At 39.0% G+C, this 14,131-nt stretch overlaps 1 protein-coding gene across 1 annotated transcript in view; it reads left to right on the forward strand.

Moving 5' to 3' along the window:
• The window catches only part of DHTKD1 (dehydrogenase E1 and transketolase domain containing 1), an 83,973-nt gene that overhangs the window by 17,403 nt on the left and 52,439 nt on the right, over nucleotides 1-14,131 (forward strand). The window contains exons 2-4 of the mRNA XM_023548919.2: nucleotides 5,309-5,464; nucleotides 11,047-11,258; nucleotides 12,103-12,297. Of these exons, the coding sequence (XP_023404687.1) occupies nucleotides 5,309-5,464; nucleotides 11,047-11,258; nucleotides 12,103-12,297 (563 nt within the window). The remainder of the gene's footprint in view (nucleotides 1-5,308; nucleotides 5,465-11,046; nucleotides 11,259-12,102; nucleotides 12,298-14,131) is intronic.

Here is a 14,131-nt window from a genome sequence, read left to right on the forward strand (position 1 = left end):
AATGTTTTCTGTAGGGGTGCTAGATTCCTATGAGGGTGTTAATAAAAATCGGAAACCCTGGTGGTGTAGTGGTTAAGTGCTGCGGCTGCTAACCAAAGGGTCGTTAATACTCCTGTATATTTATTATTGTACTTATCACACTAAAGATGTAGTTTTGTGGATGATAATTGAAGCCATGGAAAGTGAAGGAGACCACCCAGAAAGAAACAGATTGAGAAGAAGGCTCTGAACAGACCCAAGGAACACCAATGTTTTAGAGATGGGCAAAGAAGAGGAGCCCCTAGAAGTGACTGCAGTTGAGTAACCAGTGAGGTAGGAGGAAATCCAGGAGCTTGCAATGCTGTAGAGCCTAGGCAAGATTTTTTTTTTTTTTAAAGCAGAGAGTGGTCAACAGAGGCAATGCCTTCGATATAGTCTATCTAGATTTCAGCACCAAATATGAAGATATAGTCATTTCCTGGGGCAACCATTACTACAAACTTGGTGGCCTAAAACATCAGAAATTTATTTCACAGTTTGGGAGACTACAGGTCTGAAGTTAAGGTGTCATTAGGGCTATGCTTTCTCTGAAGGCTGTAGGAGATGTAGGAGAGGACCTTTACTTGTCTCTCCCTAGCTTCTGGTAGTTACCAGCAATCCTTGGCATTCCTTGGCTTGTAGCTGTTATCTCTTCTCTTGTGTTCACATGGCCTTCTTTCTGTGTCACCGTGTGTTTTCACATGGCCTTTTTAGAAGGACACCAGTCATTGGGTTTAGGGCCTATCCTAATCCATCCAGCATGACCGCATTTTCACCTAATTAGATCTGCAAAGACCCTATTTCCAAATAAGGTGACATTCTGAGGTTCTGAGTTGGACACAAATTCTGAGGTTCTGAGTTGGGGGATCCTATTCAACCCAGAGGAACTCTGGTGGTGCAAATGGTTATTTGCTCAATTGCTAACTGAAAGGTTGGTGGTTCGAACCCACTCGGCAGCTCTGCTGGAGAAATATCTGGGAATCTGCTTTTGTAAAGATTACAGCCAAGAAAACCCTGTGGAACAGTTCTACTCTGTTGCATGAGGTTACTACGAGTTGAAAACGACTCATGCAACAGCAACAACAAATTCAACCCAGTACAGAAGGTTTTCTTCTTTATAAAACAGGGACTAAAAACTTAAATTAAGGTTGAGAATACCATCACGTGTCTGTCAGCTTGTCATACGGTGTGTGTGTTGCTGTGATACTGGAAGTTTTGCTACTGGCATTTCAGATACCAGCAGGGTCACTTTGGTGAATAGATTTCAATGAAGTTTCTAGACTAAGACAGACTAGGAAGAAGAACCTGGCAGTCTATTTCCAAAAAAATTGGCCAGTGAAAACCTTACAAATAGCAGCAGAACATTGCTGTGCTGGAAGATGAGCCCCTCAGGTTGGAAGGCACTCAAAATACTAATGAGAAAGAGCTGCCACCTCAAAGTAGGGTTGACCTTAATAACACAGTTGGAGTCAAGCTTTCGGAACCTTCATTTGCTAATTTGCCACCACTCAAAATGTGAATAACAGCTGTAAACACCCATTAATAATCGAAATGTGGAATGCATGATGTATGAATCTCAGGAATCGGAAGTTATCAAAAATGAAATGGAATGCATAAACATCGATATCGTAGGCATTAGTAAGCTGAAATGGACTGGTACTGGCCATTTTGAATCAGATAATCATATGGCCTGCTATGGCGGGAATGAAAACTTGAAGAGGAATGACATTGCATTCATTGCCAAAAAGAATATTTCAAGATCTATCCTGAAGTACAATGCTGTCAGTAAATGGATGATATCCATACACCTACAAGGAAGACCAGTTAATACGAATGTTATTCAAATTTATGCACCAACAACTAAGGCCAAAGATGAAGAAATTGAAGATTTTTACCAACTTCTGCAGTCTGAAATTGATCAAACATGCAATAAAGATGCATTGATAATTACTGGTGATTTGAATGCAAAAGTTGAAAACGAAGAAGGATTGGTAGTTCGAAAACATGGCTTTGGTGATAGAAACTATACCGGAGATCACATGATAGAATTTTGCAAGATCAATGACTTCTTCATTTCAAATACCTTATTCCAAGAACATAAATGGTGACAATACACGTGAACCTCACCAGATGGAATAACAGGAATCAAATCTACTGTTGTTAGGTGCTGTCAAGCTGGTTCCGACTCATAGCGACCCTGTGCACAATAGAACGAAACACTGCCCAGTCCTGAGTCATCCTTACAATCGTTGTTATGCTTGAGCTCATTGTTGCAGGCACTATGTCAGTCCACCTCGTTGAGGGTCTTCCTCTTTTCCACTGACCCTGTACTCTGCCAAGCATGATGTCCTTCTCCAGGGACTGATCCCTCCTGACAACATGTCCAAAGTATGTAAGACACAGTCTCGCCATCCTTGCTTCTAAGGAGCATTCTGGTTGTACTTCTTCTGAGACAGATTTGTTCCTTCTTTTGGCAGTCCATGGTACACTCAGTATTCTTCATCAACACCACAGTTCAAAGGTGTCAATTCTTCTCCAGTCTTTCTTATTCATTGTCCAGCTTTCACATGCATATGATGCAATTAAAAATAGCATGGCTTGGGTCAGGCACACCTTAGTCTTCAAGATGACATCTTTGCTCTTCAACACTTTAAAGAGCTCCTTTGCAGCAGATTTATCCAATGCAATGCGTCTTTTGATTTCTTGACTACTGCTTCCATGGTTGTTGATTGTGGATCCAAGTAAAATGAAATCCTTGACAACTTCAATCTTTTCTCTGTTTATCATGATGTTGCTCATTGGTCCAGTTGTGAGGGTTTTTGTTTTCTTTATGTTGAGGTGTAATCCATACTGAAGGCTGTGGTCTTTAATCTTCATTAGTAAGTGCTTCAAGTCCTCTTCACTTTCAGCAAGCAAGGTTGTGTCATCTGCATAACACAGGTTGTTAATGAGTCTTCCTCCAATCCTGATGCCCCATTCTTCTTCATATAGTCCAGCTTCTCAGATTATTTGCTCAGCATACAGGTTAAATAGGTATGGTGAAAGAATACAATCCTGATGCACACCTTTCCTGACTTTAAACCAATCAGTATCCCCTTGTTCTGTCTGAACAACTGCCTCTTGATCTGTGTAAAGTTTCCTCATGAGCACAACTAAGTGTTCTGGAATTCCCATTCTTTGCAATGTTATCCATAATTTATTATTGAGATGTTTCAACAAACAGATGCAGCGCTGGAGGTGCTCACTTGTCTATGCCACCAAATATGCAAGACAGCTTCCTGGCCAACCGACTGGAAGAGATCCATATTTATGCCTATTCCCAAGAAAGGTGATCCAACCAAATGTGGAAATTATGGAACAATATCATTAATATCACATGCAAGCAAAATTTTGCTGAAGATCTTTCAAAAACAGCTGCAGCAGTATATTGACAGGGAACTACCAGAAATTCAGGCCAGTTTCAGAAGAGGACGTGGAACCAGGGATATCATTGCTGATGTCAGATGGATCCTGGCTGAAAGCAGAGAATACCAGAAGGATGTTTACCTGTGTTTTTTTGACTATGCAAAGGCATTTGACTGTATGAATCATAACAAATTATGGATAACATTGCGAAGAATGGGAACTCCAGAACACTTAATTGTACTCATGAGGAACCTTTACATAGATCAAGAGGCAGTTGTTCAGACAGAACAAGGGGATACTGATTGGTTTAAAGTCAAGAAAGATGTGTGTCAGAGTTATATCCTTTCACCATACTTACTCCGTCTTTATGCTGAGCAAAAAATCTGAGAAGCTGGACTATATGAAGAAGAATGGGGCATCAGGATTGGAGGAAGACTCATTAACAGCCTGCGATATGCAGATGACACAACCTTACTTGTTCAAAGTGAAGAGAACTTGAAACACTTACTGATGAAAATTGAAGACCACAGCCTTCAGTATGGATTACTCCCCAACATAAAGAAACAAACATTCTCACAACTGGACCAATAAGCAACATCATGATAAATGGAGAAAAGATTGATGATGTAAAAGATTTCATTTTACTTGCATCCACAATCAACAGCCACGGAAGTAGCAGTCAAGAAATCAAATGACACATTGCATTGGGCTACTTTGCTGCGAAAGATCTCTTTAAAGTGTTAAAAAGCAAAGATGTCACCTTAAGGACTAAGGTGCACCTTACCCAAGCCATGGTGTTTTCAGTCTCCTCATAAGCTTGTGAAAGCTGAACAGTGAATAAAGAAGACCAAGAGAAATTTTGATGCATTTTAATTACGGTGTTGGCAAAGAATATTGAATATACCATGGGCTGCCAAAAGAACGAACAAATCTGTCATGGAAGAAATACAGCCAGATTGCTCATTAGAAGCTAGGATGGCAAGACTTCGTCTCACATTCTTTGGACGCATTATCAGGAGGGATCATTTCCTGGAGAAGGATATCATGCTTGGTAAAGTAGAGGGTCAGCGAACAATTGAAAAACCCTCAAAGAGATGGAGTAACACAGTGGCTGCAACAATGGACTCAAGCATAACAAGAATTGTGAGGATGGCATAGGATGGGGCAGTGTTTCATTCTGTTGTACATAGGGTCACCATGAGTCAGAACCAACTTGATGGCACCTAACAATAACGACAACAAAATAGTCTAAGATAGGATTGGGTTTATTGAAAGATAATGACTTCCATTTAAGTGGAGTCCAGGCAGTCACTCATCTGGGATTTTATAAAGGGTATTTTTTTTTTTGGTGTTATATGAGTGACTAAATAATCTCTAAAATCTTTTCCTAATCTTTTATGAGTTATAAAATAACTGTGTACCTGGGGTCTTTGAGACATAAGGGAGGAAATGAAAAGTTGATTTTGTAGTTCTACCTACAAATTTTTATTTTTATGTAAGATACAAGATATAAAATATGAAAATATTTCAGGAAAAAACTATAGTTATGCATAATCTCAGCATTTTAGCAATATTTTCAGTTTTGGGGGTATTTCTAATGCTTATCCATCTACATAGCTGTTTTTTACAAATGTGCCTGCTGTTCTATTTCCTTTTTTTTTTTTTTCCTTCCAGTAGCTTCAGCTATCACAAGATAAATTTAAGTAAATCCATATGTTTACCGAGATTCTGATAGTCTTTAAACCTGAAAATCAATGGCAGATGTAGTGGGCAGGAACAATGCATAAAAAATGTCTAAAGCCACAAAGCCTTCTTTCAAAAGCTGATTTTGCACTTGTGGGCATTTCCTAAACTGTTTGTGTTGTTTTGTTTTCCCCTGAATTAGTTGATCATGGCCTTGCCAGATTGGTTACAGTATATCGTGAACATGGTCATAAAGCTGCCAAAATCAACCCTCTCTTTACGGGACAAGCCCTGCTGGAGAATGTCCCTGAAATTCAAGGTCTTGTGGAGACCCTTCAAGGACCCTTTAATACCACAGGTAAAGCTCATTAACAGCCATGGTGGGAGCAGAGAACTGCCAATGTGAGCTGGGAATCAGTATCTTTGGACTGTCATAACAAAGTACCAGAAAGTGGGTTGCTTAAAAATGACAAGAAATTTATTCTTTTGTAGTTCTGGAGGCAAGAAGTTTGAATTCAGGGTGCCAGCAGGACCTTGCTCTCTCTGAAGGCTCTAGGGGAAGATCCTTTCTTGTCTCTGGCAGCTTCTGGTAGCCCCAGGCATTCCCTGGCTTGTAGCTGCAGCATAATTCTAATCTCTGCCTCCATAGTGATATGGCCCTCTTTCTGCTGTGCCTGTACCCTACTCCAGTATGACTTCGTGTTAACCTAACTGATAGCACGTTTAAAAACCCTGTTTCCAAAAAGTCATGCTCACAGGTACTGGGACTTCAACATATGTTTTTGGGAGACACAGCTCAATCCATAACAAGCTCCGTTCTCCGTTCTTGAAGAAGCTGCATGCCCACCGGAGCTGAGGCTTCTCTGAGGAGACAATGAGGAGCATGTTTCAAGTGCTGTCAGGGAGGAGGAGTCTTGAGGCACTAGAGTGGTCTTCTGAGAGGGCTTGTTTCTTGTGTTCAAAACTTATTGAGCTCCTGTATGTGCCAGAGGAGCCCTGGTGGCACAATGGCTAAGTGCTCAGCTGCTAACCGGAAGGTTAGCAGTTCTAACCCACCAAGTGGCTCCATGGGAGAAAGACCTGACAATCTGCTCCCATAAAGATCTATAAAATGTTATATATAGTAGTAGCCTAGAAAACCCTATGGGGCAGTTCTACTCTGTCACATGGTATTTTGCTAAGTCAAAATTGACTCAACGGCACCCAACAATAACAACAACATGAGCCATACACTTTATATGTTAATACATTCTTGCAACCACCCCCGAAAGTTGTTACTACCATCTTAATGGAGATACTGAGAATTTAAATAACTTGTAGCTAGAAAGTGGCAGAGGTGGAATGATGACAACCCAGGTCTGACTACTTTCAAAGCCTCTCTTCTTTACTACAACCTGTGTTCTTGCCCATAACTTTCTACTTTTCCTAACCTGGGAACTCCAATAAAGTTGGGCCTGCATCACCAATCATGATCTTGGGGTCCTGCCTCATGTTACTTCTTAAAGGTAATCTTGGAAATGTCAAATTCTGGTTATTTATCAATTAGTAATATCCTGGCTATTTATTGTTTATAAATTTATAAACTACCATAGAACAGGAGACCCTGGTGGCATAATGGTTAAGTGCTACAGATGCTAACCAGAGGGTCGGCAGTTTGAATCTGCCAGGTGCTCCTTGGAAACTCTACGGGGCAGTTCTACTCTGTCCTATAAGGTCATTATGAGTCAGAATCGACTGGACAGCACTGGGTTTTTGGTTTACCAAAGAACAGTGGCTTTAAAAGCACAACACTTTATTATCTGTTATGGTTCTGGGGATTGACTGAACCCAGGCAGGTCATTCTCAGCTGGGGTCTCTCATGAAGTTCCAGTGAAACAATGGTCAGGCTGGAGTCGTTTAAAGATTCAGTCACTCACATGTCTGGGGTCTATGACTCAAACAGCTGGGGCTGGAATTCAGCTCCTTAGGTATTTCTCTCTATGCCTGTGTAGTCTCTCCACATGGTTTCTCCAGCTTGGTGGCTTCAAAGTAGCCAGACTTCTTATATGATGGCTCTCAGGACTCGAAAGGTATGTGTCTGTACAAAGGGAGCCAGGCAGAAACTGTATATCACTTTTTATGACCTAGCCTTGAGAGTCACATGGTGTCACTTCTGCCAAACTCTACTAGTCAAGGCAGTTACAGAGGCTGCCTAGGTTCAAGGGGAGGGGATAAAGACACCACTTGTGGTGGGAGAGTGGCAAGGCTCTGGAAAAACATGTGGGATAAGAAATAGAGTTGAAGCCACTTTTGGAATATTCAATCTTTGAAAAAGAAAATTCTGCCAAAATTAAAATATGTGTGAAGACATTTTGTGATCTATAAAATGTTATATATATATTGAGTAGTAGTTAATTACATATGTATTAAGGGCAGGGACAGTTGAATGAAAATTTGAAGTGTATATATACTGAGTTAATGCCAGAAGACATTTAGAGTTAAGGTTGTGTGTGTATATGTTGTCTTAGTCACTACTCAAAATGTTAAATCCTTGGTCATCTGACATCTCTGATCTGCTGATATGATTCTTCTCCTTTAGTTCATCTTCCTCCCACTGTTATCTCCCCAGCTCTTTATCGTGTCCTTTGGAACTCCATTCCATTGCACCCTCCCATCCTCGACCTATTTACACAACATCCCATCAATGTTTCTCTCTTAACTGCAGCCTGAAAGTTCAAGTTTCTTAAAGTTCCCTGTTCCTTTGCAGCTTTCAAGTAGAAGCTGCCTATTTTCTCTCTTTGAGGTATTTCAAGTCTCAGGGGAGGAGGAAGGATAGAGAAAGCCCTACATGGCTACTTCCTCCCACCTTCTAAGAGAAATTCCTCCTGCTTTACAACTCATGCTGTATGGCTATACCTTCTTTTGCCTTACTGCAGTGACTACTGACCTCCAGTTCATTCCATCTGTTATCTGACTCAATCTTCCTCTTCATGACAACTCTTGCCATTACTTGGGAGACTTGAACATCCACATCAGCACTTCATGTGACAACACAGTCTACCACTGTGGCTTTCTTTAGTCCAAGACCATCACCTACAATCCACTTTAGCTGCTATGTCTCTGAAATCTTAATTACAATATTTAACACTCTTACCGTAATTAATCCATCCTTCCAGCTACTTTACTTTACCAGGCCTACTACCATTGAGCTTTGAGCTCAGTCTGACCCCTGGTTCTTTAGCTTCTCCATTTTTTCCCAGTTAACCAATTCCTTTCTGGCTTTTCCTCCTTTGCTTCCCGATATAAGCCACGTCATTTCAACCAGTTTCACTACCACCCTCAACTTTCTTGCATTTGTACAACAAGTTTTCAATGGTAATAGTACAAAGATATGGATTTTTCAGGCTTTCTAGTGAACTAAGCGTGATTGATCCATGCAACCATGGTTCCACTCCAGGTTCGCGATTTCAACCAGTCCTGTTAATGCCACCCAGCTATCCTTTGATTCATCCTTAGTCATATCCCATTAAGACTCATCTTGAAATATCCCTACTCCTTCTGCCCTCTTAAAATGATGCCTGCCCTTCTGCCCTCACCCTCATCCTCCTACTTCACTGATAGGAACCACTTTTGCTCCCTGACTTACAAGGTTATCTAATTCTAGACCCAGCCACAACTCTTTCACCTTCCTTGAGGAAGAAGTATCTCTTAGCTTATCCTTGGCTAATCCTTCTACCAACCTATGGTTCTTGCTCCCTTTGCCTCCTCTGGGATCTCAGTTCATGAATTATCTTCTCTTCAACTCCTCTTCTCCACAGGCTTCTTCTTTTCAGCATATAAAGTCAAGGTTTTTACATCTTTAAGATCCTTTCTTCATCCCTCCCCCTTTTTAACTACTGCCTTTAATTCTTCTTACTTTTCTAGCCAAGATTCTTGAATAGCCTGTGGAAATTGTTCCTATTTCCTTACCTCTGATTTATGGCTCAGTGGTTAATTGTCTGGCTGCTAACCAAAAGGTTGGCAGTTGGAATCCACCAGCTGGTCATTGGAAACCATATGGGGCAGTTCTACTATGTCCAATAGTGTCGCTATGAGTCCGAATCAACTCAACAGCAAAGGGTTTTTAATTTACTATTATACCAACTTTGATCTCCCTTTTCCTCTACTGGTCTACTGAAATTTCTCTTGCAGATTTTACCAGTCCACTTAACTGCCAAATCAAATAGAAAATTTTAGCCCTTATTTGATTTATTTTAGTGGCACTACAAATGGCTGATCATTTCCTTCTTTAGTGTCCTATAAAAAGTGACTTTCTTCCACTTTTTTGAACATGCTTTCTGTCAGACCATGAGAACGTGCTCACTGCTCTTGCTGACCAGACTTAAACTGATTTTTTTCTTTTTTTTGAAATTACCTTTCTGCCCTGCTGCCCTTTTGTATTTAATATTTTGAACTATTCCAAGCTCGCATTTGAGAACATTCTCCTTTGATTTCTTAGGACACCAGCCTGCTCATCCCACTCTCCTCCCCACCCCACAACCACACACACATAACACTCAACAGTCTTGGAGAAGAATTTGGGTAGTCTTGGTTCCCATAACACTCCTCTTTCCTGTCCTTCCTCCTCTACCTTTGAGATCTTTTTCATCTCTTTTGTGGGATCCTCTTCAAGGGGTAAGATGTAGCAACCATCCTGCTCTGTGAAGCTTGCCAAGTAGCTTGCCAAGGTAGACTTCAATATTCCTTCATCTATGCTCTCACAGTACTGTAGGCAACCCTCAACAATAGCACATTTACCAAAACAAACAAAACATTTAACTTGACATCAGAATAAAACTACCTTAAAAATATTTTCAAATCCTCCATTCAGCATTTGACTGAGACATGAAGGTACTTAACGCAAAGTACATTCTTCTTACTGGAAGAAACCACCAGTCTATAGGGTCACTATGAGTTGGAATCGACTCGATGGCAATGGGTTTGTTTTGGTTGGTATATGACATATTGTTGTTATTTGTCTCTAAATCTTTCTTCTCCTGTAAGGCTATGATTTTCCTTGAGGGAAAAGACTGTTTCTTAGTCATGTTTGTACACTCAGTGCTAACACAGTTCCTGGCGTGAATGAATACTCCAGACCTGTTTACGGGATGAACAAAGTTATCTTTAACTTTGTATAGCTAAACTACTGTTTATCTATAACTACATATCTCTATATCCTCTTTTTTTAAGGGTTTTGAAATACATATAATTCATAAAAATAAACAGAAAATATGAGAAACCCAAAGCAATTTTTACAATTGAATGGTCAATCAATATCAAAGAGCTAAAGCTTATTGTAAGAAACCATAAGCAATATAAAGTAAGTGTTGGTTTGTTAGATCCATGTTGTAGGATTAGAGAAGTGACTGATGACTGATAACTGATTTGGTGCTGAGCTAATGAACTGTCATACAACCCTTCCTTTTATTTGGCTGAGATTCAGGTACATTTCCTTTTACCTTAAAATGTTGCTTTGATATTAACATTAATTTACGTTTAAATTCACACTAAGATCAACTGTTCAATGATAGACATTGATTTGTAGATATTAGTAAGATTTGAATATTTTGGTAGATAAGTGTTTCAGCTAAAGGTAGAATGTATGATTTTTAGCTATAAAGCAGATGAATATAGGTTTCAAATTTTAGTTTGAAATTACTGTAGAATTAAAACTTGGCATAAAACAACACGGTTGTGTTCTTGTTAAAAAAATTTTTTTTTCCTTCCTAGTTTTACTACTTTGTGGCCTTTGGCCATATTTTTAGTTTTGCCTTTAGAAAAATCAAGATAAGCATTGATAATGACCCTAGTTATTAGGAATGAAATTCCCTGAATTGAAACTTTTATTTTGGTGTGTTCTAATATTTGTTTTCTACATGGTTGGTTATTCTTTAAAATGATCCCTTTGATTCTGTTTTATAGGATTATTGAACATGGGGAAGGAAGAGGCTTCTCTTGAGGAAGTATTAGTCTATCTTAACCTAATCTACTGTGGACAAGTTTCTATTGAAACCTCTCAGCTTCAGAGCCAGGAGGAGAAACACTGGTTTGCGAAGCGATTTGAGGAGCTGAAAAAGGAAACATTTACCACTGAAGAGCGAAAATATCTGTCAAAACTAATGCTGGAATCTCAGGTATAAAAGTAATGGATAATTTTTTTTTTTAATTTTTATTTTGCTTTAAGTGAAAGTTCACAAAGTAATGGCTAATATTGATGGAATAGATCAGCTCATATTCTACAAAGATATAAATATTGAAGAAAGGGAATTAAGGCACAAACTCTCTGAACTTAGCCCCACCATTCCCTCGACACAACAGACAATGTAACACACATACCACTTCATTCTGAGTAGAAAAGAGTAGAACCTCAAACAAATGAGCTGTTGGTTCTCCTCAGTCAAAATACCTTTTATGCATTTATCTATTCATTCTACAGAAAACTACAAAATCCTTAAGATCTGACTTCTCTTTTTATTACCTGAAGTGATCGAAAGGACTATGTATGGAAGAGACTGTCAATAAAAATTAATGGAATCCAATCTCAGTTAGGGCTATGATCAGGACTCAGGCATTCTTAGATGATAAGGTGCCATTTCCCAGTTGGTATAGTTTGCAACCTTGATTAAATAGCTCTGTAGAGCCCTGTAGTAAAACTGACCAGGTGAGGCAGTACAATCTGAGGTCAGCTCTTTTACTGGAAGAAAAAGCCTTCAAATGGGGTTCCTTTTTGAGTAAATTATTCTACCATCCAGGTTATTCTCCTTGTATCCCACACTTTTGTCTAGTGTCCTCTGCAAAGTTTTTCCTACTGTGCTCTGTATTACTATGTCCGTCTCTGGGATATATAGCAAAGGGGCATTGCTCAAGCCACTTGAAGTAGTGTCGTATCTTCTTAAAACATACATAAACTTGTCTGTATTTTACTGGAGTAGTCAGCTATCTTCTTGTAACTAAAGTGTCTGCTGTGATGTTCCATAGGAGTTTGACCACTTTTTGGCTACCAAGTTTGCCACTGTGAAGCGATATGGAGGTGAAGGGGCTGAAAGCATGATGGGCTTTTTCCATGAGTTACTGAAAATGTCAGCCTACAGTGGAATAACCGATGTTATTATTGGGATGCCCCACAGAGGGAGGCTTAATTTATTGACAGGCCTCCTGCAACTCCCTCCGGAGGTAAGGCACTTTCCCTGTTTCTCACTAGCAATGAACAATTAACCATTTCAGAATAAAAACAATGATAATTCTTCCTTTTAGAAAGCCAGCTAAGCATACGAGCCAAAGGTCCAGGAGATAGCTTAGTTAACTGATCGAACTTAATGCTTCGGATAGAAATGGTATTTAGTTGATTTTCTCCATATTCTTGCATGGATTCTTTACATTTAAAAGTTAAAGGGTGTTTTTCAAGGGTGATGCAAGAGATAAATTCTGTTAGCAGATGCACGTTTTCTTATTTAATAAAAGTTGTTGAAATGAACACAAAGATCTGTGCAATTTTACCCCTAAGAAGTCATAGGTCCATTTATTTGCAGAGTTAATATTTAGTCAATACACTAAAACTAATAAGACATTGTTTTCTCAAGAGTCTACCCAAGTGAGTGCTTTTATAAGTAACCGAATCTTGGTATTCCCATTCGGTTCAATTCAGCTGCTTTGTAAGTATCTCAAAAGACTTGGTATTCAGGAATGAAGATTTTATACTAGGGACCATCAGTGAGACCTGACATTTAGTTGTGACCATTATGCATGGGTTAACCTCACTAATGTTCTAGGGCAGGATGTAAAAAACAATTATAAATGTTAAAGGGCCAGTCAAAGTTAGAATGCACAAGTCCTATGGAAGGAAATATTAGCCATAAGACCATTAGAAAATATATGTGATGTCATGTCTAAGGACCAAAATCTGTCACTACTACTCATACTTCAATTTTTCTGTTGTTAAAAACAAAAAACAAAACACAATTGCTGTTGAGTCGGCTCCAACTCATGTGTGTCATGTGCTTCATAGGGTTTTCAGTGGCTAATTGTTTGGAAGTAGATCACCAGGCCTTTCATCCAAGGTGCTGCTCGTAGACTTGAACTCTAACCTTTTGGTTAGCAACCAAGCACATTAACTATTTGCATCACCCAAACCAAAACAAACCAAACCCTTTGCCACTGAGTCAATTCTGACTCATAGCAACTGTATAGGACAGAGTAGAACTGCCCCATAGGGTTTCCAAGGAATGACTGGTGGGTTCAAACTGCTTACCTTTTGGTTAGCAGCCGAGCTCTTAACTACTGTGCCACCAGGGCTCCAAGGGACTGCGTTAAGAGGCTGATAATCAGCTTTTAAAAGAGAAGAACCTTAGAAAGGTAGAATATGGGAGAATCAAAAAAATTGACAAATGGAGGTATATGCTGAAATACATGCAGAAATTCTTAAACCAAAATTTTCTTTTTAAAAATATTCCAGGCAAAAAACTAAGTAAAGAGGTAGAGATTACTGTAAATTTTTGTATTTTTGAGAGACACCCATGTACTCATACTATGTAAGTATGTATGTTCCTATTTGCAGATAAGTCAATGAGAGGCTGTTGGGTCATTCAGTTAATTTGGATAATTTAGAAAAAAACACCATTTTTGGTAAATATTTTTGTTTGAGATCCTTTATTAGTTATTAGCCAAAGACATTTAACAATTTACTTCTCTTGTTTGTCCATTTCTAAATAAGGTAAAAATACCTATCTCATAGAAGATTGTGAAAATTAAGGGAGAGGATGTATACAGAAAAGTATTCTGAGAATTGGACAGTACAGTTATTTATATCAGACTTGAGCTAAGCAGTATACTTGACCACCTGTCCAAATGGATTAAATATTAAGTTTCTATTCTATTATTTTCCTCTCTAACCTTAAACAGATTAAGACAAAGTTCTTAAAAGATTTTCCTTATTCCAAGTCAGAAGTAACTTAATATTTGTATCATGTTATATCTCTCTTGAAATGTTGGTACTTCATTTCATTCTGAA

This window comes from Loxodonta africana, chromosome 4, assembly GCF_030014295.1.
Source record: "Loxodonta africana isolate mLoxAfr1 chromosome 4, mLoxAfr1.hap2, whole genome shotgun sequence".
In the NCBI taxonomy this organism is placed as follows: Eukaryota; Metazoa; Chordata; class Mammalia; order Proboscidea; family Elephantidae; genus Loxodonta; species Loxodonta africana.